Source organism: Saccostrea cucullata, unplaced genomic scaffold (assembly GCF_032062105.1).
Source record: "Saccostrea cucullata isolate Sc308-1 unplaced genomic scaffold, CSIRO_AGI_Scuc_v1 ctg114, whole genome shotgun sequence".
Taxonomy (NCBI): Eukaryota; Metazoa; Mollusca; class Bivalvia; order Ostreida; family Ostreidae; genus Saccostrea; species Saccostrea cuccullata.
The window spans coordinates 16,515-42,500 of record NW_026930714.1 but is presented as its reverse complement, the minus strand read 5'-3'; the positions used below and the strand labels follow the sequence as shown (position 1 = coordinate 42,500).

The 25,986-nt window shown below is 34.9% G+C and overlaps 4 protein-coding genes across 5 annotated transcripts in view; 3 read left to right on the top strand and 1 right to left on the bottom strand.

The window, feature by feature from the left end:
- LOC134229802 (uncharacterized) overlaps nt 1-4,893 on the top strand; it is a 6,376-nt gene extending 1,483 nt beyond the window's left edge. For both annotated transcript variants that reach the window (XM_062711592.1, XM_062711591.1), the window contains exons 4-18: nt 116-220; nt 326-389; nt 482-543; nt 685-764; nt 855-915; nt 1,128-1,177; nt 1,286-1,382; nt 1,476-1,730; nt 1,820-1,964; nt 2,067-2,162; nt 2,249-2,304; nt 3,251-3,337; nt 3,887-4,025; nt 4,257-4,379; nt 4,482-4,893. In XM_062711592.1, the coding sequence (XP_062567576.1) occupies nt 116-220; nt 326-389; nt 482-543; nt 685-764; nt 855-915; nt 1,128-1,177; nt 1,286-1,382; nt 1,476-1,730; nt 1,820-1,964; nt 2,067-2,162; nt 2,249-2,304; nt 3,251-3,337; nt 3,887-4,025; nt 4,257-4,379; nt 4,482-4,507 (1,446 nt within the window). In that variant the 3' untranslated portion in view covers nt 4,508-4,893. The remainder of the gene's footprint in view (nt 1-115; nt 221-325; nt 390-481; nt 544-684; nt 765-854; nt 916-1,127; nt 1,178-1,285; nt 1,383-1,475; nt 1,731-1,819; nt 1,965-2,066; nt 2,163-2,248; nt 2,305-3,250; nt 3,338-3,886; nt 4,026-4,256; nt 4,380-4,481) is intronic.
- Nucleotides 4,894-5,017: 124 nt separating this feature from the next.
- LOC134229798 (uncharacterized) lies at nt 5,018-13,763 on the bottom strand. Its single transcript, XM_062711587.1, has 5 exons — nt 13,501-13,763; nt 12,780-12,977; nt 12,614-12,687; nt 6,181-6,323; nt 5,018-5,968 (listed from the first exon to the last, which is right to left on the bottom strand). The coding sequence occupies exons 1-5, from the start codon at nt 13,746-13,748 to the stop codon at nt 5,018-5,020; spliced, it is 1,614 nt and encodes a 537-aa protein (XP_062567571.1). The 5' UTR covers nt 13,749-13,763.
- Nucleotides 13,764-14,072: 309 nt separating this feature from the next.
- Nucleotides 14,073-16,523, top strand: LOC134229794 (uncharacterized). The gene is made up of 5 exons (XM_062711579.1): nt 14,073-14,407; nt 14,607-14,801; nt 15,175-15,245; nt 15,352-15,488; nt 15,579-16,523. The coding sequence occupies exons 1-5, from the start codon at nt 14,151-14,153 to the stop codon at nt 16,485-16,487; spliced, it is 1,569 nt and encodes a 522-aa protein (XP_062567563.1). The 5' UTR covers nt 14,073-14,150; the 3' UTR covers nt 16,488-16,523.
- Nucleotides 16,524-17,607: 1,084 nt separating this feature from the next.
- LOC134229793 (protein shisa-5-like) lies at nt 17,608-24,533 on the top strand. Its single transcript, XM_062711578.1, has 4 exons — nt 17,608-17,705; nt 21,549-21,675; nt 22,523-22,671; nt 23,201-24,533. The coding sequence occupies exons 1-4, from the start codon at nt 17,663-17,665 to the stop codon at nt 23,401-23,403; spliced, it is 522 nt and encodes a 173-aa protein (XP_062567562.1). The 5' UTR covers nt 17,608-17,662; the 3' UTR covers nt 23,404-24,533.
- The last annotated feature ends 1,453 nt before the right edge of the window (nt 24,534-25,986 follow it).

Below are 25,986 nucleotides of genomic sequence, written 5' to 3'. Positions count from 1 at the left end.
CACTGTTACGAGGGAAAACAACAATTGTCTTTAAATATCACAATAATATCATGGATCTCCACAGTGTACAAGTAATTAGTAAACATTTGTATTCGGATTTTTTTTTGTACATTAGAACTTTACTTCCGGTCCTCGCTGTATGTACATAAGAAATTTCGAACAGAGAGGGAAGTGTCCCGGAAGTCTAGTCCACTGGCCCACAAAGCTAACCTACATCAAAGTAAGTCAAACTGAAATTATCCTCTAGCTTCACGGTGTTTTTCCCATAATACCAGTCAGACTCATAAACAAATGTTTCATTTTCCTTTATATTTTTCTACAATAGAGTAGGGGGTTTTCCGACTCAGTTATTATGGGGAACGATATCAACAAGTATGCTGGTCGTAAAGGTAAGAACCATATTTAATACAACGCATGAAACAGCCAGTTAATGAAAAAAATCGGATTTTTTAAAAAAGTAGTCATATTTTACTTTATGAAGGTGGTGTAGCTGAACACAGAATTGCAGTGCGGGTACCTGACACAGTTTCCAGGAAAAAGAAAGTATGATTATATCCTACAAAATTAATTCATTATATTTATAGACGATAACCTTGCAAAATGCTTAGTGACCATTTCTCTAAATTCACCCAGCTTCACATTTTGTTCTCTTTACATTTCATGTATCATATTTCTTCTTCCCAGGTTACCGCTGTTGTCCTTTTACCCAGACCCGGAAATGACGACCCAGTACTCATCACCGTAGATGTAGAATGCAGCAAAAGGTAACTGGGAATCCGGACCTTGTTACATCCGATCTGTTCTTGTACTAAGCCATAAAATGGAATTTTACTTTTGGTAATTTTATCTTCTAGATTTGTTTCGAAGAAAAATCCATACAAAGTAAAATGCAAAAAGTTAAAGCGAGGAGAGGAGGTAAGAAAAACTTAAAATTATTTTTCAGTTTACATTAATTAGGTATGTGTATTTTAGAAAGATACGGCTCCTCACAACAAAACAGGTTCCTGCATCATTTCAGAATTTCATTATATTATATATATATAATATATATATATTATATTGCTTCATTGTAGAACGGATTATAAAATTGAATTTCATTTCTAAATAGATAGAGTTTTATTTGACAGTTTTATATGAAAGTGATGGTGAAGTTTTTGAAGGACATGAAACCAAAAGAGTGAGTTGTTTTTAGATTATTAAATGCCTCAATATTGTCAAGTGTACAAATGGTGACGGGCTTCCCTAAAAATATAATACTCGACCATTAAGTCGTCTTGTGTTGCAGGAAAAAGAAGTTAAAACTCAGGGTCAAAATCGGCAAACTAAAACAAGTTCTCCGTATCTTTGCCTCTGGGATTGAACCATGTCGATGCAGCACAAAGGTATGTTAATTAAACCTCATCAAAGAAATGCAATTTATAATGCAAATACTGTTTTTTAAATTATAGTTTTCAATTGATCATTTAAAATTCCAGAGAACAAATGCCCCTATCTGCAAATGGAAAGATTCCAAAGGTAGCAAAGGCAACAGTAAGTGTGTGTGTACAGACGCTGATAGACCCACTACCACCGAGGTACCAGTGGCGGTAGAAAGTCCAGTTATAAGACCTGTGGGAGGTGGAATGCCCATCGGGGCCGCGGGTGGCGGAATGGGTACACGATTCACCATACCAGAGGAATCTCTGAATAGACTCCCGCTGGGATCCCCTGCAGAGGACATAGAATGCCAGGTAAACCCCCCTCCTCTTCCCCTCCCTCTTTAGATTAAAAGCCGTGTGTTTTATAGAATTAACGCGTCTATCTTTTTTTAATCTTCTAGAACTGTAAGGACCAATGCCCAGATCACGGTAAATGTGTGGACTGCTTTGTGTTCTCGGGGTCTCCCATGCCTAATGCAATGTGCCGCCAGTTCTGCGGAGGAAGGCGTTTTGCTCCGACCTTCAGACGAGTCCGAGGATTCCCTGGTATTTTATTTACAATATTATCGTCAATGTCGTCATCAAATTTAAAGAATGTTTAATCAAAGTGTGCTTATGTAATCTGAATGCTATAGCTTATTTTTTCAGACGATGTTAACAAATGCACATATAGAGATGAACAAGGGTGTTTAATGAAATTCCAGATCGTTCATGACCGATTCTTTGAAGTATCTATGAAGAAAGGTAAGTGTAAAATGAAATCCTCTTTAATAGGTGTTTGTGTAGGTCCGTACCATTATTATTTTCATATTTTTTATGTTTGTTTGTAGATTGCCCAACGGAAATTTGCCCTCAAAACGCAACTTGTGCATCAGATTCAAGCGGTGTAAGTTTTATGTCCTTATTTCTATTATGAGAGAAACAATACAATGTATTAGTTTCTTAAAGTCATATAGTTTACGCAACGTACATGTAAAGAAATTTATAATGGACCTTTCCTTCTGATACGTTTCTAAGATATTCTTAATTAAAAGTTATAACATCAGTTGCTCTAAAATAAAAATTCAACATACACTATCTGGAATTTAGAACAGATATTCAATTTAATCAGATGAACGTCCTTGTGATTTTTAAAAGAAAAATCATGAAAATACTGTTTTAACCGGCATTACAAAAAACTTCTTTTTTGAATAACAACTTAATCCCAGGAACCTTTATCCCCTAAAAATTCTCCAAGAAAAGAGAAAGTTCATTATCAATTTTTTTTTTTTTTTAAATAGGAATGTTAAAGAGGCATTTTGTTTTTATTTAAGGAATCACTGTCTAGTTAACAATGGAGGTGAACGAATGCATGGGATAATTTGCATTACGGGCGAAGCCCGTTATGCAGAAAATTATCCCACGTTTCCCACTGTCGTTGATGTCCCTGGCATACTATACTAACTGGACATTGATTCCTTATATTTCCATTTCATTATGAAATAAAAATTGTAGATTTAGACTTTAAAAATGTAGACATAGATTTAAATTACATGAGGACTCTCATGCAAAGTTCCGTATAGTCGTCGCCCACTGACACCAAACAGAAATGCAGCCGCACGAGATTTACATGCATATTTGGCCTCCTCAGCGTCAGACACAGAGACTGATGCGTACGAGATTTGCATGCATATTAGGCCTCCTCAGCTCATGATCTATCGACCTGCCTAATTTACATTTCGGTAGAATTATCGAGAAATCAACTCCGCTAACTTTCAAAGAGTTTACAGAGAGAAAAAAAGATTTAAAATGGAAATATATTATGATTAATCAAATACCGTTTCTTATTGTAGAATATATGCAGTAACAATGGAGTGTGTAAATGCGGAGTATGTGAGTGTAACCCCGGGTATTACGGACAAAGCTGTGAACAGTGCCAGGTAAAGAATTTATCATTATCAGCCTGGGAAACAGTTAAATTCAAATTTCTAAATTGATTTAGAGCTTTAGAATTTTTATACATTAGTCCAATTTTTTTTAATTATGTCAAAAACTGCACAGATTAAGTTCATGTAAATTGAAATGGAATATTTTATTTTAAAATCTAAAATTCCAAATTTCTAAACATGTTTTAAAATCTTAAATTTTAGCCTAAATATTCCAAATTTTTAACTCTGATTAAAAAAACAAAAAATTATCGTTTGTTCAGAAAGTTTCGTCTTAAAAGTTCAGTACCATTTTTCGTATATTCATTATTCACATCAAACCTCGAAATTTCAGTTTTCGAAACGTTTTGCATTTTGAGATTAAGAATATAAAAATTTAAATAACCCAATCACTGATTTTTTTTTTGAAATTTTCTTGAAATATCCAAAATATTTAAATTTCCCATTAACCCGATTTGAGTTTTGAAACAATGTACTGTATCAGTTCAGTATTCGAAATAAATATCTAAAAGTTCCTTTGTTTGACGAAAACATTAATTTCAGAATTGTGGCGGGAAATGTAATGAACTCAAATCGTGTGTCGCCTGTACCTCCTTCAATGACTTCAGTGGCTACAAGGATGAGAGAGAATGCAGTGATAACTGTGCATCATATAACATTCGACCCATGAGTCCTTTCCTGTGTAAGTAAATACATAATCAATAAACATAAGCTCGCAAAGAATTCTAACATTAGAAATTGTGTATCCTGCATGTCTCCATCGTCTCAAGCCACGGTCCGGAGTCCACATATAGCTCTCTCCTAGAATGGGAGAGGATCGTACATTTTGGCCGTGGTTTGCGACGATGGCATGTCTCTAAATGTGACTAGCTAAAATAAGGAGAAATCTTTGATTTATTTTTTTTATCTTTAGCTCCACGTTCTGTAACAAATTCCAAAATGTGCCAAGTATTTAACAAGAACAACTGCTTCTACACCTTTGCATACACAACGACAGGAAATGACGTGACGGAAGTTAGTGTTCTTCAGCAGCAGGGTATGTGTAAAACTTTCTCTTAAATTTCTCTATGTATTTCTTAGATATTACATTTCATCATAAACTTCGTTACTGTTAAAATATTTACTTGTTAATTTGCAGTTTGTCCTGAATATAATGGGAACTAGCAACAGAAAGAATATAATGGGAACTAGCAACAGAAAGAGCAATTATAAATACACATTGTATTTTCTCAGACGAAGGCATTTTGCCAGAAATTCATTGTGAATTTGTGTTCTTACTTCCTGATGCGTATAATTGGAATATGCAAATTAAGTGTCGTTTCCAATATAATTTAGTTTTAAATTGTTTCCTTTTCTGTTATTTTTCTATTAAATAAATGACTGTATATATTACATGTATATGTAGTTTAACAATAAATTTTCTATAATAATAAATACTGAGTATTCAGTTCTACTCTTGTTAGTAAGATACCGTAGGTTTCATTGCGGGTACAGACGCGTAGTTGCTAAGCATTCATGTTGTTTATTAATAAAACGAAAATTGATCAAAATACATTCTAATATACCAAATCGTTCAAAAAAAATATCAACAGATTTCGAAATCATTTAAGCTTTCATATCCTTCGCATGATTCTTTCGTGGATCATTGGAAGTTATTCCTCCACTTTTGGCTTATTAAGGGTTTCCAGGGTCTTCCTCCACTTTTGGCTTATTAAGAGTTTCCGGTGTCTTGTCAAACTTTAGAGCAAACACTTCGGATTCTTCAGAATCACTGGTAAACACGACCAGTAAGTCGGACCCGTCCACGGAGGAGCGCTGTACTCCAGCTATTTGTCCCTTCACCTCTCGGTTATTTGGAGTCTCAAACACCCAGTTCACTTTGTTTTCCCTAAAACTTACAACATAATTCTTTGGAGAATCCATGGCCGTTTTTCTGCCCTTCAGCTCTCGGAATCCCTTTACCCCTTCGCCAGTTTTAGAAGGTGTTACCTGCACTCCAAATATGAGAAAATCATCCGAACTGCCAGAAGAACGTGCTACCATTATCTTAGATGTAACGACTGATGACGTCATATTTAGCGCAGAATCGAGGCTAATTTGATTTTTCACAGTTCCATCATCTGGGTTTAGCTGAAGAATAAGTTTTCTATTCACTGAAACACCCCATAACGAGGCGCTATTTACTTTTCTTCTTTGCGTTAAAGGTTTGTATTTTCCCCCCAAATTTTTGTTTTTCCTTTTTCCAACAACTGGTCCACTATTGGATTCGAACATAGCAATTCTTGACAATGGCTGTGGAATTTTAAAAATAAGATCGGGATCTGTACCATTTGCTACATCTTTGAAACCCCAGAGGAGATGTAGAGCATCTATTGCACCCTCTGGTGGTGGCAAGTTTACGTAGATCATATCTGTGTCCGTGTTTTTCAATATTTGTGGAGCAACACCAAATCCAGCCTCCTGATTTTCATTTCGCGCATTCTGCTTGTTTTGTTGATATTCACCGACAAGCGGACCTAATCTATCCAGTCTTTCAAAGTTAAAAACCCAGGCTGTTTCTAGACGACCCATCATCACGTTTTTCATGTCAATAGCAAACAAACGTTGCATTCCAAGGATATCAGGCTTAAAGAAAAAAATATATAGGTATAAAAGATTGTTTCTCAGTCATTCGAAGGATCGCTTTAATTGCAAAGTCAAATTAAACATATTACCGCCTACAAACAGTCAAGACTATGATTGAAATTTTACTCATCAACGTTTAAGTATGATACAGTGTTTCTAACCGTTTTCTTCTTATGTTAAATTTTTATGATTCAAATATATGTAACTATAACCTGATGTAGACTATAATCCGGTCGAAACTCTGTAAGGATGTAAATACGATGTCCTGACACAACAGGTGGCGCTACTGGTATAAAAGTTCCGTTGGTTCTCTCTTCCTCTGCCCGGAAATCCATGGAGGCATGAGGTATGCCATCTGCATTAAAAAAATAAAAAGCTTTAAAATTTTCTCAGCAGAAACTGAGCCAATGTGCCTTATATCTTCCAACTGTATCGTATGTAAAAGCAGCGTTTCAATGTATTCCCCACTTTCGCGAAAGTGCAGGGACATAACATATCATCTATACGTCTGCCAGTTTGCCAGTCCCTAGTCACAACTTTTAAATGAGCTAAGATGACGTTTCTGTACTAGTATTTCATAAATTCATTACCTATGTGCAAAGCCTTTCTGAATTTTCATATGTGGTATGAAATTTTGCCATGAATTAGACTAAACACTTTCCAAAAAATTAAACTTTGGTAATATTTTTTTTGATTGAAAAAATGTAGGCCTGTCATATATGTATTTATAATTTGTCTGACCAAGGACAAATCTTTCTAAAAATACTATAATTTTTTCTTGAAAATTTGGAGAGAAATTTTTTCTGTATATTTTAAAATGGTAAGTTGTCCAACAGACTTTCGTCTAAAGAGAACTACAGGAATAAAGGATATAAAAGAGTGAGAATCGAGCTAAACGAGAGCTAACTGACATGTGCAATGGATAAAAAGTTAACTAAAGAACAGATAAGCTGGCTGGAGAAAATACATGTACTTAGATAGAAATGGACTAGGAGGGAGAGACTTTAAGGAGGAGATCACCAGAAATTTGTCAAGAAGTCAAGGAAAGGAGAGACCCTCGTTGCAAATGGATAACCGACCAATCTTCCGAGTAGAAAAAGGAACTAAAAAATAGAACCATTTCAAACTACTAAAAACAGGACATATATATATATATATATATATATATATATATATATATATATATATATATATATATATATATATATATATATATATATATAGGGAAAATGTTGTAGAAGTCCATGGTATAGGTTAAGTTATAAATCAAAATTAAATCCAAGATAAACAAACAAGTTTACGTTTAATTTTTACACTAAGCGCTTTCGCCGTTACGGCTCTTCAGAGTGTAACAATGATAATAAAAACAATACTAATAAAAACAATACAACTTCGTTGTTATGATGTCGTTATTATGACGTCACAAAGGCAGCGTTATACATTGGCACAGGTAAATGTCAAAAAAGCGCCAAATGTATAGAGTTAAACACATGTACATTGTAATAAAATGGAACATTTCTTTAGAGCTAAAATGTTCAATTTACATTTAATTTAGGCTGAAATAATTTAACAAAATAATCTTCCTTGGCCCTCCGTAATTGTTCATTATCTTCTGTGATTTTATAAAACGGAAATATCAAAAAGTTTCCATTCGCACATGAATCAAAATGTTCACTGCAAGGTGTATTCCTGACGGAGGGGTCTCGTATTTGTTGTTTATGGACTCTTACACGGTCAGCTAGTTTGTTACCGGTCTGTCCAATATAGTCTTCCCCGCATGAAGTACAAGTCATACAGTATATTAAATTTCTAGTTTTGCATGACATATTCGCATTGACGGTAAACGTTTTACCACATTTAAATGTAAAATTTTCTCCGGTTTTTAAATAAGGGCAGGTTCCACACAGGGGATCCATACATTTGGCAACAGTGCGTTTTTCCTCATCCGATGAGAATCTGGCTCTTGTTAGGAGTTTCTTTAGGTTTGGAGGTTGGCGTCGGCTATAGATGATGCTCTTCGGGTCAATTAATTCCTTTAAATTTTGGGATTGCTGTAAAATAGGAAAACACTGTTTTACGGAGTTATATATATATTAAGGTTCCGTGGGTTATGGGTAACGACCAGCGGGATTTCCTTATTGTTTTCCTGGCGTCCTCGTCTAGTAGAACGGAGATCTGCACAGACGTGTTTGTACCATTGTCATAGATGAAACCAGAAGAAATGGCCGTCTACAAGAATTAAAAACATTTTTGCTCAGACAAAAATATCCTAAAGACTTAATAGATATAGCAATTGAAAAGGCCAAGTCAATACCGACTGCAGATCTCCGTTCTACTAGACGAGGACGCCAGGAAAACAATAAGGAAATCCCGCTGGTCGTTACCCATAACCCACGGAACCTTAATATATATAACTCCGTAAAACAGTGTTTTCCTATTTTACAGCAATCCCAAAATTTAAAGGAATTAATTGACCCGAAGAGCATCATCTATAGCCGACGCCAACCTCCAAACCTAAAGAAACTCCTAACAAGAGCCAGATTCTCATCGGATGAGGAAAAACGCACTGTAGCCAAATGTATGGATCCCCTGTGTGGAACCTGCCCTTATTTAAAAACCGGAGAAAATTTTACATTTAAATGTGGTAAAACGTTTACCGTCAATGCGAATATGTCATGCAAAACTAGAAATTTAATATACTGTATGACTTGTACTTCATGCGGGGAAGACTATATTGGACAGACCGGTAACAAACTAGCTGACCGTGTAAGAGTCCATAAACAACAAATACGAGACCCCTCCGTCAGGAATACACCTTGCAGTGAACATTTTGATTCATGTGCGAATGGAAACTTTTTGATATTTCCGTTTTATAAAATCACAGAAGATAATGAACAATTACGGAGGGCCAAGGAAGATTATTTTGTTAAATTATTTCAGCCTAAATTAAATGTAAATTGAACATTTTAGCTCTAAAGAAATGTTCCATTTTATTACAATGTACATGTGTTTAACTCTATACATTTGGCGCTTTTTTGACATTTACCTGTGCCAATGTATAACGCTGCCTTTGTGACGTCATAATAACGACGTCATAACAACGAAGTTGTATTGTTTTTATTATCATTGTTACACTATGAAGAGCCGTAACGGCGAAAGCGCTTAGTGTAAAAATTAAACGTAAACTTGTTTGTTTATCTTGGATTTAATTTTGATTTATATATATATATATATATATATATATATATATATATATATATATATATATATATATATATATATATATATATCCCAAGAACCATTGAACCAAACAGAAAGCTATATATCTGCATATATAGAACGCGATAGACCATCAGTCAAAGACAGCAGAAAGAGAGCCCTTTAAGGTCAAGATCTAGTAAATAACTTGAGACTACTTTTTTGGTGCTAGATCCATTATGACGTCATAATCAATTTCAACTTTCTTTTTCCCGTACTTTACGGCTTTAGCAGAATTATGTAGAAAATAGGTATTTTTATGACATTCAATTTGAAATCATATGAAAATTAAACCGGATACCTATATTAAATTTGATATTGATTTAAAGAAGAGGCCATGAACAAACTAATTACCGTTTTCTGAGAGACTGTAGGCAATCTGGATACATTTCCTTTGTCGAATATGAGAAAAACTCCCATATTCATGACTGGTTTTCTAATTTTTTCATTGAAAATGACAGTTTAAAATACAGTTTTTCATCTTGTTTACCTACAAATTATGCCCGAAACTTCACCTTATTTGACCAAGCTAAAGTTGTAAAGCACCAATAAAGGAGTTTATTTCTCAAGTTTGATAAATCTGTAGGCACTTTTCATTTACTAGATCTTGACCTTAATTGAAAATTAAAACCAAACCGCATCACCAGGCGTTATTTCTGAGGTAGTACTCAAGACATACATAGAGACTACAATGAACTTACTCTACGCCTCTAGTATTCACTTACAGAAGATGGTTTTCTTCTGTTAGCTTGGCACTCTTAAGCATGCCTGTAGCTATCTGTAACTTCCGCCCCTGGTGCTCGAATGTCGGTTCCGATCGTCATCAGATGGTCCCCAACCTTCACCTGATGTTTCGCCCTCAAACCATGACATCTTTTAGTTGGGTCAGCAGTGGTGGCCAATCCACTACTCGATGGATCCCGACTTCCAGCACAAATCATCTCGGCGGTGCCATATCCAGAAGGACTACTTCTCCCAGATTTCTTGCTGCTATCTTGCATGCTTTTTTCTGATACACCTAATCAAGTGAGCAGCTTCCACACTGATTGCGATGGGAAACTTCTACAGCCGACCTCTATTGGAAACAGCCAGACACTCTAGCCTCTATCCCTGCAGTCTACCAAGAGGTCTGCATACTTAAGGCTTTTCCTCTCATGTGCCTCCTCACGATTTTCTTCCCACTGCACAGTCAGCTCTATTGCAATCAAAGTCTTCGACTGCTAGGACACTTAAACTGCGTCTGGTCTTAGGTTGGTTTCCACGATGTTAGGGAAAACTAACTTCCTGTCTAGATTGACTATGAGCTCCCAGTCTTGTCCTCTATCCAACACTGAGGTCCGCCTTGCCCCTCTTGTGTCAGCCCTTGCTTCACCCTGTCTCACAAACTGTATCTGTCTCTGTTTCTTGTCTGCTGGTCGTTTCCTTCTTCTCTCAGCCTCCAGCACACCAGCCAACTCCCGCAGGACTGTGTCTTCCTTGGGTCAGCGAAACTTGGCATCCTGATATAATAAGCACCATTATCCCTCTCTTTCCAAGCAGCATTTAGCTATAGGGTCTTCGCTTAGCCCCCACTATTGGAAGTTTACAGGAGATAAGAGTGTATCATACACTGATCTCAGCAGAAAAGAGACCCTAAACTGGTCCTGCCCAGGTTAATTACCGCTCCGGTAAGTCCCACTTCATCCAGGCCCCCTGTTTTCCAAGTTGATTTTGCTTTCCGTTGATCTACCTTAGTGCGCCGTACTTCAGCCTGAACCATGGTGCCTTTTTCTGATGCTGAAGCTTTTAATCACTGCTGGAAGTGTAACAATCCCACGCCCTGTCACTCAGTGTTTGTGTTTCCAAGATGTCTCGTATATATCAGCTGTATATAGCATACTTTTTGCCTGATTCACTGATGTTTTTACTTACCACTCTCTTCTTGTCCTTGTCTGGATCCCAGCTTCTGAAAACCTGTCATCTGCTGAGTCACTTGATTTCATTACCAAGCAGCATTTTGCTACCTTGAATTCCTCCACCACAGGGGAAACTGGTATTCGTAAACTCTCTAAAAAGACTAATGACTCTCGTGCCGCAGTCGTCAAAGCGTTTGTTCTTCAGTTACAAAATAAGGACCTGATCCTTACGTCGAGGGTTTAATCCACTCTGTAACACGGAGACCTTCCCTACGGATAAGACCTATTAAACTGAGGTGCTGTGACGCAGGAGGTGCTGCCACAGAATACAGCAAAGGTCTAAAATTGCAGCCCTCAACCAGGAAGTGGTGGCATCTCAACAATGAATATTTTTTAAGAGATAAACAAAAAATTAAAACATTAAAAACACATGGACATAAGACTAAAAAAGTTGCAGGTTCTTTGGATCCGAGAACAGGGATACTTAATAGGATTTCAAGGAAGGAAAATCGGAGATCGAGCTTCTTTTTATGCTAGGAAAGCATTCAACAAGATACTAAGTACTGTGGAAGGGATGCAAGAGATAAAAGTCCCGTACGAAAAGAGATCACGAAGGCTATAAAGGCTATAAAGAAACTAAAGGAAAAGCTGGAGAAGCTAGTTGATGGGATTACTGCTGAGATGTTTTAAAAAGCAGACACAAAGGCAACAGCAAGATATTTATATATATATATATAAAAAAATAGGTGCCAGAAACTATACCATTGGTTTGGAGTAAAAGCCTGATTGTGAAGATTCCAGAAAAGTTGTAAGATCAGTATGTGATAATTATAGAGGTATAGCACTTTTGTTTATTTGGAGCAAAGTATTCTCCATAATAGTGATACAAAGGATCCAAGATGGAGTGGGAACAGAGTTGCGTGAGGAACAAGCTGGCTTCAGAAGAGGGAAGAGTACAACAGAACAACTAATTACACTCCGTAATATCCTATATCGATGTACCGAATGGAACTCAACATTGTAACCTATCTTGAACATGAGGAGACATTCGATTTCATTAATAGAGAGGGGTTTTAGTCTATCTTGTATTTCTATGACATCCTTCTGACTAGATAAATTGGTGAAAATGGTGAAATTCCTACAGGAATCATTCCATTGTCCATTTCTAGAAGATGGAGAAAAATATGACTTGTTCCAGATAACAACAGGAGATAAGCAGGGTTGCACAATATTTGGATTCCTATTTCTGTTGTTTATAGACTTTGCAATGAAAAGAATTACAGAAACAAAACCTACAGGAATATGGTGGAAATTCACAACAAACACTGAAGACCTTGACGTAAATAATCTTGCTCTATTTTCCTCAACATTTTGAGATATCCAACAAATTGTATTGTTTCCACTGTACATTTAAAACACTGATTCAAATTCTAACTAAGAAAATTATGACATGTCTTGTAATAATAATAAAATCTGATAAAAAGTGACTTACTAGATTCCTTGGTAACCAGTAGCCCCTGTCGTGAAACAATGGCTATGATGCCGTTGTCTTCGGAAAGTGTAAGACTATAGAGAGGGATTATAATATTTATTCAAAGATTAAATGTGAAAAATATCAAGTATCAAGAACGTTTATCGTAAACCCTTTCTCTAATTACCTGTAAGTAGGAAACAAACTCTCCCCGAGATTGATCAGCGGTTTCTCTATTTTTCCATCTGCGTCAAACATCACTAGGTTATGTCCATCTGTACCAATGACATCACCATAAATGTCCATGATAGGCAATGTAGGCCGCCTCAGAACGTCTCCATACCAGGCTACTGTACCATTGTCTGGAATCAAGGTCACATATCCCCTGCAGAGACAAAAGTAAAATAAATGTCCATCAAAATAGACGAATTCTTATTCATGGCTAATTCTCAGAACTCATTGTCGTTTATATTTTTGGAATGCACATACTTATAGATCACAACCATTCTAAAGAAGTGGTCGCCCGCGTGGGGCAGTGGTTAGAGCGTCTGCTCTAGAGTCGCGAAGTAAGGAGTTGATGCTTACATCGCGGGTTCGAATCTTAATGAGGGACGTGGAGGCCGGTCCTTTGGATGAGACCATATAAAACACAGTAGGTGCTGGCACAAAAAAATCCTTCCCTGCTCAATGACCCTGAGTGCCGAGTATAGAACAAAATTTGCAACTCTCCACCGACAAGTGATGGCGTCTCCATATGAGTGAAAAATACTTTCTAAAATAATCAAAAGAAGTAACTTTTTGAAAAAAATCAAATGTGAACTGCTAATTTAATTAAGCCGCATTAACACAGATACATGTTGGATGTTTTTATATCCCAGAAAAATGAATGTGAAAAAGTTAGTACATACTCATCTCGTAATCCATTAGCTTGACATACAATATTGACATCGTTTGCAGCACAGCCGAGGGAATTAACATACGGTCCTTGTACAAAACTCTTGGGCCAAGCTAACGATACGTTAGAAGTAACGCTTAGAACATACGAAAAAGTCCCCGACGGACGACAGCCGTACATTGGGCAGCTCTCAACCGGAAGTGAATAAACATCACAAAAGAGGGAGAAAAATACAATAGTAGAGACTAAAGTGACCGCCATGATCTTTGGTTATTTAACTACTTGTGATCGTGGTCATCTCACTGGAGTGGTTATCTATCAATGAACACGGCGATATCTGTACCGCCTTATGATTTATTTGGGATAACAGAGTACATATATATATATATGTATGTAAAATTATGTATTAATTTTTCAATACTTCTGGTAATTATTATTTTTGAAATAAATCTAAAATTAAACGCATTGTCCATTGTTTAACAACATTATACCATATCCTTCTTAAAAATAGATAATTATAAGATAAATATACCTAAGTATATAGATGATCACATAGAGTTGCCCTTTATTACATACAATTAAAGATAACAATATCTCGCGATAGCTCAGCTGAATATATACATTGTACGACCATCTTTAAGGGTAGATATATAACCTATTTAAATGGCAACTGAATTGATAGCACGCCTTGCAGTTTTGGGTGTTTTAATAAACATCCCTGCATCACTTCAGGATTTTGTATCCAGCTGTCCGTGTTATGGATGTCGTCCATCCGGGACATTTTCCTTTAGTTTGACTCCGCCCATCAATGCTTCAATCGCCTGGACATCTCAGTTTTTCATAGGTCCAGTACCAAACGCTCTTGGTTGTGTTGGAAATGCTAACAACATTATCTGTCAATCAAATGGACCTCGTGAAGTGTAAGTTTTATCTTTGTAAACAAAAACATTTTTATTAAAAAAGTTAACTTTTTAATTTTTTTGAAATTGAAACTTTTTTGCAGAGTTTCTAACTTCCCAACCTACGATAACAAAATTGTAACCATATATAAACCAAATAAATAATGTGCAATTTTCAAAATATGTTGGTATATTAGGGTCTTTGTAAAATTCTATACAGGGGGTACATCAGTTTTGATGTGGCAACCGGAAATCTGATGTGGAGAGATGGCATTTTAAGATTCCCGGTTCTTCCGGTGATGGATGTTTATGGTGACGTCATCGGATCAGATGGACATAGTCTGGTGCTGTATATGGATGATGGGACCCTCAAGCCAGTTATAAGAATGAGTGATTGGGTGTATCCTATATTCAGGTTTCTTTACTTACACACTGAATTGTCGACGGATTTTTCCGTTATTTCCATGACAAGGAGCACACGGCGTGTGTGACCGGTCGGCAGGGGATTCTCACTCCTCCACGGCACCTGATTCCACCTCTGATGTTTTGGAGGTCCATGTTTGCTCTGCTCCTATTTTGTATTGTTTTATGGACATTTAATCTTGAATTCTGTTCATTATCTCCATATATACTAGTATTTTATCATACATTTTTTGAAAAAATATTTCACTCGGGTACGAGCATGCAACATGAATACTTTGTAAGAACCATTTCATAAATAATTTAAAGTAAATGCTTGTATTCTTTATGAATTACCACATTTAAGCTATGCTATTTTTTATTTTTAGTTTATCAATAACGGAAGACGATATCTTTGTGTTTGTGTCTAAGAACGGATATCTCATCAGTTATTTTCCTGGTATGCCATTTTAAGATGAATATTGAATTTTATACACTCAAAATTTAATGCTATAGATTGAGTTATACTTTGAATATGCAATTCTACATTTATATCAATCGCTTAGATGGTGTTGCGCATGCCAATATACCTTTTCCTGGTGAACTTGAACGGGTCAATGGAACATTCCATCCGATTTTCAGTCCTGTAATATCTGGTCGTCGGGCGTATGTGCTAACCCAGTTTATTCCCGAAGGAAGCAAGGTCGTAAAAATAATTATATTTTTCAATCATTTCAGGGTGATTTTCGATTTGTATGTCTATCGTTTTATAATTCTGTCGTAATGTTTTCAGGAGCCAGGAAATCTAGGCATGCGCCGTCTATATGCAATTGATGTGATTCCAAGAATGGTTGATAGACTACATATATCTTGGGTGATCAACTTTGAAATGGAAGAACCAAAGAAGACAATGAATCGAGGAAACGTGGTTTTCTTCGATCAAGAGGAAGAAGAGAAACCACGTGACACAGAGAAGGTTCCACCTCGTGTCATGGTGAACTCGGATACGGACACTGTTTATGTCAGTCTTCCGGCCCCATCCGGGACCGGAACCGGAAATACCAAATTCTGGGCCATTCAGGACAACCGGACTTCTAATATACCTGAAATTCTGTTCAAGACAGAGTTTTCATTATCATCAATGGCAACGTACGAAGAAGGTAATAATGATCAACATACAATAGACAAGAGAAAAGATGGAATATGGGAGAAGTTTGGTCCACTGCGGGACACCACACGGAGAAGTGAAAGAGAAAGACAGGAACCTTCTTCAGTCTGGGCAGTTCACAGCAATAAAGAAATCATCCTCGAAATTTCTCCGTTTTCAGGAAATATAATTAAAAGCATTAATATTTCTCAGGTTCTGAAATCAAAAGCGATGATAACATCTGACATCATGGTAACAAGATCTAACGTGAATGCTGCAGATCATTTAGTTTTTACTGCTACTTTAGTAAATGGGCCGTCTGTGGCTTTTTCTGATCTATGTAAATCGCTAGGAATCAACAGGTCACAAAATAAAAATTACGTCATTCAAATGGAAGGAGACGTTTTAAGCTGGGCAATACCGACAGCCAAAGATCTTCCAGGACTCGGACAAATAGCAGGAATCAAAACGCATGACAATTCTAATGACATACGAGATATGTATGTTATATTTGCCGGTGATAACGAAAGTTCAGTTGTGTTTGGCGTTCACTAATTATATACATGTATACTGAATAATTATGTTAAAGGAAACCGTAGCATCATTTTCTGACTATCAATAAACATTTGATTTTTCTTAAAAAAATTATCATTTGCAGACTTACTTTATGTTCTTTATCTTTACGCTCCTTTCCCTTCTTTTCTTATTTTCGAACAAGTTTTTATCGTAAGCATGTAAAATCACATATTTTCGTGGGGTCAAATGATACTCTTGGTGCATATTTAAATTCATGAAATTGTTGAGAATATATGTAATATTTTGCATTTCTTGAATTATATGCCCTTAAAACAACGAATACAAACTGTGATTTCACAGTTAATTTCTGTATACTAAGTTTCTTGTATAAGTTCTTTATTTGTGAACATTTCTGCCAATTTAAAGTCTGTTTTTTTTGAGAAGGGCATATTATATGCCCTTAACGAATACAAACTCAAGAATTTCTGTAACTTTATTTGATAAGTTGTGAGTTTTGCTAATTTAAAGTCTGTTCTTATTTGAGAAGGGCATACTGTCTTTAGGGCAAGTTTTAGTTCTAGAGCAGAGTAGTCATTGTCCAATAGCAAACTAGTCACCTCTCTTTTACGAAATACATTTTCTGTGTGGACGACAGGGTTCATGCAATAATATCCCTAAGCTTTTACACCAAGGAATAACCTGATTTGTTATTACTTCTGCGGTTTTCTGTAGAGAGCAAACACAGATACTTTAGAACCCCTCTCCCACTCCAACATTCATTCCCGTGGTTTTTTCATATTTAATTAGTTATACCTATGTATCATGATAAGCACAAAATAATTGGCGATCCATAAAAAAAACATCCTCCTTTAATAAATAATATATATATATATATATATATATATATATATATATATATATATATATATTTTAAATAGTACATATTTGCTAAATACAGATGGTGTTAAAAATTAATTTTATTTTCAACTTCAGTTGATGAAACAATATATAGAATTTTAAATAAGAGAAATGATGGAGTCAATTAAGACACGCAATTCTATACATGTTCGATTTTCATACCTAATCCGCTGTGAGAATTAATCAATGCGTTTACCTTTAAACGTCACAGAATCAGTATCACATAGCAACAGAGATCAATGAATAGAATTATTTTATGTATTTTGTAACTCAGTTGCATTCATGATTGATCGAAAATGGATAATTTTCTCATTTTAATTGCTGTGACCTTCGTGGAATGTAAGTAATATTTTCATATTTCAGATTGAGATATTGCATTCAATTGTTTCAGTGATGTACATGTAAAGTACTGATTAATGTTAGATTCCTTCCGCATTGATTTTTTTCCGTCTACGTGTACCACTGTGGTTAATGAAACACACATTATACATGTACTATGATGTATAAGGTTAGAAATGTGTTTCTCATTAAAGGAAAATTACAAAGCCTTTTTTTTTTGGTACTGTATCTTTATTATTTAGAAAGACGAAAAGAATTGTTAGTAAGAGATTTTTTGTTGGTCTTAAGCTAAGTTTATTATCTGTCCCACATGAGCACTTTCACTTCAGTTTAATCCATCTCAAAGTTCCTAAAATTTCCCTGTGGTGAGCAGATATATAGAGAAAACGAAAAGAGTTATAATTGAAATTACACCTAAAGAAAATGCAAGAAACTTTTTTTCATTCTTAAACTGTTTTCTCTCCATTGACAAATAAGATTCATACGATACATACATGTACTTTGTTGTTCTATAGACGACAGGCAAGAGAACTTACTCGTCCGTATATATTGATTGATTCTTTTGTGAAGTGGCGGCCATTTTGTTAAAAAACCGGAATTAGATATACTAGCTACAGATTGTAGGTTAATTTTCGCTGATTTAAGTCGATAGTATTTTATATCTAAGAAAAGATGCATTTCAGACAATTTTCATAACTGGATATATTTTTTTGAGGAGGTACATACAATAAGCTACTTGGGTCGATACACACGGTCAACATATCCTATCCCAAACCACTCTGTTTACCCTTCTTTAGACTGTTTATAACCTTCAAAGACACATAATGCATATTTTCTTTAGCTCTGAAGGTTGCCTTCGGCAAATTCATGGTACCACATGTACAGAACGTATAAGTAGCATGTAATAATTTTAAAGTTGGAAACGTCAACTATAAGACGTTAGTTATTCTAACTTTAATGTTTGATTCTTCAACTTTAATCTTCGCCTTTTCAAGTTTAAAATTGATAATTTCAAGTTTAAAGTTGATAATTCCAACTTTTCCAACTTTTATCTTGGATTTTTCGCCGTTAATCTTGGCCTTTGAACTTTTACTGTCTTCTTGTATTTAAGTGGAAAATTTTGTAGCTGCAGTAAAAAAGCAAGCAAACAAAAATGTTCTACTAGATCACTTGCAAGGTGCAATTTGTTTTGCTTCTTACATGCCACGTATACGTTTCGTTTTATATTGTAAACAGTCAGGTACACTCTTGCCCGGAATGGTTAAATATTCGTTCATTTTGTATTATTACGTTAATCATTTTTTAATGATTAGATTTGTGTTGCATTATCATCCCATAATCTTGGATTCTTTAATGATTAAAGAAAAATATTTCAATGTGTTTTTAAATACAAATTTGATACATTTTTAGCTGTATTTGTAGCATGAAAAATAGAACTGAATCAACATACTTGTATAAGTCAAATGCCTTGTTTTAGCTAATTCTCAATGGAACAGGTGTAGATAACGAATGGAAATTGATCTCATAAAAACTATATACAATAACATTCTGTGAACAACGCATTTACAAGAACCACAGAAATTCCAGAGATCGGATGAGGTGCCTAGGAGGAGTAAGCATCCCCTGTTGACTGGTCACAACCAATGTGCTTCCTATGTATTGGTCAGGTAGATGGATCATTCCTTAGTCAACATTAGTATAAAGACAAAGGCTTAACAATTGGTATGAAACAAGTAAGCCAAATTACGACCCAGTGATAGGTTATATTTTCTAATAAGATTATTAGACTGGCCATAGAGTTTAGTATGATAACTTTTAACGGGGTTGTAAAATCCCTGTAACTTCAACTGTTCAATTCTTCTCATGAAGAGGTTTTTGAATGTTACCCACCCTACTATTGCAATTAGTGCCAACCTTCCCTTACAGTTTGTCAACTCTTTATGACATTAACCCACACTACATAAATGTTGTAAATGAGGAATTTAAGCAACCTTTCAATATTACCTGCATGGAACTTACGAATCAGAGTGAGTTATTTTAACAAAGTTATTTTGTTGATGACCACTCACAATATGTGAAAACTCTTCTACATTATGTCGATTCACTATTACGTTATGAAGAAGCTGTCTCCTGGCCTTTATATGAGCATAACGTATTTTCCTTCCGCAAGCACTAAAATGGCGAGAGAGAAAACTGTCGTAATGGATTGTATAAATGAAAACTTTAAACAAATGATTGTCTTGAAACATGCAAAGCCTTAACACTGACTGTGAATTAAAGTAAATGTAAAAAAAAATCATTTTTTTAATCTGATAATTGAATAAATCAAATATTATTCACATGACTTTTATTTTGAATATTTTTTTCTTTTATTATAAAAGTCTAAACAGGATAAAATTAGTTTCACATTAAGTTTAGCTGAATTAAGTTGAAAACTTTTTGGTCTATAAAGCACTGAAGAGTTCCTTTCCTGTGATCGTTCCATTACCATTCAGTGGGAAATACATTTATAAATACATTTCAGTGGCGTTTTTACTAACTTTCACTAACTAGTTTATCAGTTTATCAAATAATTGACATATTCTTAACAAAGATTTTATTTCACGATTTCATCATTATAGTGATATTAAATTCATTTTTTTGAAAGAGGAGGTCAGCCAGTAAAAAAAAATCATTTACAAAAAACTAAACAAGCCAATCAAAAAATGTCTATCCCTAGTTCACTTGTTGTTTCCAGGGGCATGGCCGTGTATACCGGTAAATCTCTTTTTTTCCACGTATATATTTTTTATATTCTATGTTATTTACAAGAACTTTCGGGGGGGGGGGCTGTAATTTCATTGAACATTACATTTTCTGTTTATGTCTGGCGACGGGGGTTGATATTATGTGCCTGTAATTTTTTAAACATAACTTTACCTCGATGAAGTTTAAAATTCATCTAAAAATTATGTTATATTAAACACAAAGATGCGAATAATTTTATCGAATTTGCAAAAATATATATATATATATATATATATATATATATATCAATGAATTTTTAAATCACATAAGAAAGAGTGACGGCATAAGTTTATAATATATCCAATGAAATGTGACCGCAGAATAATGTCTAAAGTGGTAACTGAATAGGATATGTTCACATTATGTTACCACTTTTTACAGTAATAAAGCACTAAAGGTATGTGTTCACCTGAAAATGTCACTCGAATATGAAGATAAATCCATATCACGTGAATAATACTTTGATATAATAGAAATATACACAACAATGGGCTTTTGATCATGTGATGAACCACTTTAACAATAAAACACAATTTACTTGACGTAATGCAATTTTGACTCTCATATTAAGGAAATGAAATGATGCAAAGAAACATTCATTCCACGTAATAAAGTTTTAAAACAATGTAAACAAATTATCACTTCACATAATGAATTTTTTACTTCAAGTTATGAAGTGCTGACATAATGAAAAAATTGACATGATGTTAAGATATATTTACATCATCTCATAAAAAATGGACATAACGTAAAGATATGTTCACATCACGTAATGATAAATTGACGTAATAAATGCATAGTTGTATGCTATAAGGCAGTGATGGCGTTCCATACACCATCCATTCAGTGACTGAAGGACCACTGAAAAGTCACTAAGATGACGTCTCTACATGAGTGAAAGATGTTCGTTTCGGACGTATAAAGCAACACTTGAACAATTTATCAATCAACCACTAACAAATCCGTTTTAAGTTTTCAGATCGTTTGAACAGTATTGGTGATAAAAGGTTTTAAGCATTATGAATTAAAGCAATGATTTCTAATCTCTTCTACTAGATGTGCTGGCCGGTGAGACATGCTATTTTAAGAAATACTACTACTCTTATTCTACTTATGGTAGAAAATACTGCTACTCCTCCTGCTGTGGAACTTATTATAATCGATACTGCTGCTATAGAACCAGGCGAGTAACATTATACTACTTAATAAGTGTAAAAATAACAATAGAGATCTTTATATAAACGCTAGTGTTGCTATAGAACCAGGCGAGTAACATCATACTGCTAACGTATACTCTATAATAATAGCTATAGAAATCTAAATATAACTGATAGTGTTGTTTACAAATAGCAATAGAGATCTTTATATAACTGCTTGTGTTGCGATAAAACCAGCTGTGTTTCATCATACTGCTAATGTACTCTGTAAAATAGACATAAAGATCTGAATAATCGATAGGGTTGCTATAGAATTAGGTGAGTAACATTCTGTTAAGTACTCTATAATAATACAAGTAGCTATAGAAATCTAAATATATCCGCTAGAGTTGTTAAAATTATAACCAGGCTGGTAATATAATACTGTTAAAAGTACTCTATAAAACCTTTAGAAATCTTAAGATATACGTTAGTATTGCCATAGAATTAGGCGAGTAACTGCTACATCAATCGGCTAAAGAGCGCTATATTCGATTATAAAGATCTAAATATAACCGCTAGTGGTGCTTAAGAATCAGGCCAATAACTGTTGCATCAAAATGCTGAAGATCACTATATACTGTAACAGTTGTAGAGATCTAAACATAACGGCTAGCGGTGCTACATAGAGCAAGACGCGTGATATCAAAGTGCTAATTAAAGTACTTTATAATTACAGCAGTTAAAGAGATTTACAATATAGGAATCTTAATATAATTTTAACGTCTTAACTTTGAAGTATATTTGCACCTCTTTTCTCTATGTATTTTGTATTTTTTTCACTTGCTCCTATCCCTAGCTTTATACAGTATATTATTCACCTTGACCTTACAGTGGTGGCACGATAGCTGGGGCTGTGGTGGGGGCCCTGGTGTGTTTAGCGGTGATTGCGGCGGTCGTGGTGTGTGTCGTCATGAAGAAGAAAAGATCCAGAGGAGCCATTATTGCGCCGTTTCATAATAATACCACAGGTGTCACAATCGGTAAGCTCACAATGACGACAGGTGTCACAATCGGTAAGCTCAATAACACAGGTGTCACAATAGGTAAGCCCAATAACACAGGTGTCACAATCGGTAAGCTCACAGTAACCACAGGTGTCACAACCGGTAAGCTCAATACCACAGGTGTCACAATCGGTAAGCTCCCAATAACGACAGGTGCTACAATAAGTTCTAACTTTTCAGAGTTGCTCAAAATTACCACATATGTTACAACTATATATATATATATATATATTAAGCTATAAACTACAAGATAAGCTTAATCAAGATAAGTAATCTTGACATTACCTGTGTCACAACGGATAAAATGGAAATTATTATATGTGTCTTAATACATTGTAATAAGATAATACAAGGTGTCAAAACTGTTGCTTACAATTGCTGAAATATGAATTTCACTTAAAAATTTCATTGATAGATAAACATGCAAGTTTATCTGAAATATGAATTTCTTTCTAATCTTGGACTGTTCTGCAATTTAAAAATTAATATTTTTTGTTTTCCTCAGTGCACTCCAACACACAAAACCAGTACACAGGCCCACCAGTGCCGGCTTACCCTCCACCACCCCCGGGCTACAGTCATGCCCCACCTCCTCCAATGTATCAACAGCCCCAGGGATACTCACAATATCCTCCCCCGCAATATCCCCAGACTGTTGGCGGCGGCATCAATCCAGCTTATCCACCCAGTGCCGGGTATACCATGTGATAAAATATTTTTTTGCTGAGTGCTCTATATAACACTTCACAGATACTAGTATTTTCTATTATGAAGATATATTATTACTTTATTTTGTTTTTCTGCACGGATATTATTTCTATGATCTAAGCCGGTTGCTGTTGGGGTATAGAGATCGACCGATTCATGTATTTTCAATCAGGAGATACAGATTATCAATAGTAACCTAATTTGTTGGACGTTATCGTGCCGATAGGCGGTCTACTATTGTTCTTCATGCATATCATTATACCCCCACCCCCGCTTGAAAAGTGGGAGGGTATATAGTGATCGAAATGTTCGTCTGCCCGTCTTTACGTTCATCTGTCTATTTGTCCGTCCGTCTGTTACGCTTTGGGGGTACCCATTTCTATAATCCACAACTCCTATCAAAACACTGAATAAAGTTTAATGAGACTTTCACAAAATCTTTATTACATAGTGCCATTGTTCTTCTCCTATTTTACTTTTTGATTGGACACATATTGTAGGTTAACCGTAGCAAAAATCGACACTGACATTCTTTCTATTATATTGAAGGGTACCCATCTCTTATCCACAACTCTTCCTATATCATTAAATAAAATTTAATAATACTTTTACAGGTTCTTGATTACAGAATGCCAATGTGCACTTCATTTTTTACGTTTTTATCTGACACTTATTTCGGGTCTCCCAGAGCAAAACATGGACTTTGCCATTATATTCATACAGGAGGTGGGGGCATCATTTAGTGAGCTCAGTGTACACAGTATCTCTAGTTTATATTTATTGTTACTGAATCCAGTTCTTTACATGATTATAAAATATGATATTTTTATATCTCTTATACATCAATTTTGGTAATTTTCTGAATTAAACTATTCCTTTTATCATTTTTACAAGATGAGATGAGTGGCATTTTGTAATTTTGCAAAAATATTATTCGAATATGTTTTAACAACAGTGGATCAAAAATTAACTGGCAGATATTCTTACTTTATTTTGTTAACAATAGCAGAAATTTCAACGAACCTTGAATCAAATGCTGAAACACAACCTAGTAAGAAAACTTAAGAATGGTACAGAAAAAATAAATTTCTTTGGTTTTCGCAACCAGTAAAACGTACCTCCATCACCTGCATACGGAGTTTATATATCTCAGGTGATTCGATGCGCAAGAGCATGCTCTTCGTACTATGAACAATTCTAAAATGAGGTAAATGATTGACAAACAAGAATATCAGCAGTCTCGTTTAAAGTCATAATTTCGAAAGTTCTATGGTCAATGCAATGACCTTGTCAGCAAATACAATTTATCATTTAGACAAATGCTGACAGACGTTTTTCATACTAATTGTTAGTCCATTATTTATATACTGAGTTGTCAGCAAATACAATCTATCATTGAGTCAAATGCTGAATGACGTTTTTCATACTAATTGTAAGTCCATTATTTATACACTGAATTGACGGATTTTTCCGTTATTTCCCGATCATGACCAGGAGCACACGGTGAGTGTGACGGTCGGCAGGGGATGCACACTCGTCCATGGCACCTGATCCCACTTCTGATGGAGGTCCGTGTTTGCTCTGCATGCTCCTATTTTGTATTATTTTATGACTTTTGGTGTTGCATACCTTTAGTTATCTCCATATGTATCATGCTAAATAAGTGCACGTGTATTCAAATTATAAAGGAAAAAGCTAAATAAAATGGTGAAATGTTTGTGAAATGAAAACGTACAACGGTCTCTATAAGAAATAAAAACAGCTATGTTCCTCTTCATTGACTATGGTAGCCCTTTAAGACTACTTAAAAATATTTTAAAATTCGAAATAATCAATTATCGATTTTTTCAAAACGAATTTAATTCGATATACATTAAAAAAATTTTCGAGTTTGTGATAACGAATTTATTTCGTCATAAAAATTTTGTTTAAACAAATTAAATTCATTTAAAAGTCATTTTTAAACAATATTCTTAATAGTCCGTAAATGGTTTTTCTTATTTAAGAGTTATTGAGAAAACGATTGATTATTTATTGATTAATGTTTGAAGGAAATAAAAATGTAATAAAATACTGTAGATCACTTAATTTTCGCGACACCTTATTTTCTCGAGACAGTCATTGACTCCTGATTAGCGAGACAAAAGTTTCGCGAATTGTGGTTATTGCTCTATATAATCTTAATGAATACTATTATACGCGAGAATTACTATTACGCGAAAATAAAGTTCTCGCGAATAAAAAGTGATTTACAGTATTTCTTTCATGAAGCCTGCATGCAAGCATCATCGGTTGAAAAATTTGTTGTTTTTTTTCAATTTTCCATATTTTCAGTTTCTCTATGTTTATGACTCTTCGATCCAAATGAAGTGTAGTAAATGCATATATTACAAATTGATGAAACAAGAAAAACCATAGTCTCGTTAAAAATTGTCATTTTTATGGTCGATACAATGACATAGTTAGCAAATATAAGCTGTCATTAAGTTGCATACTGACTGCATGTCGTATGTTTTTTATACTTATTGTTAGGCCATTATTTAAACATTTCAGTTGTCGACGATTTTTACCGTTATTTCCCCA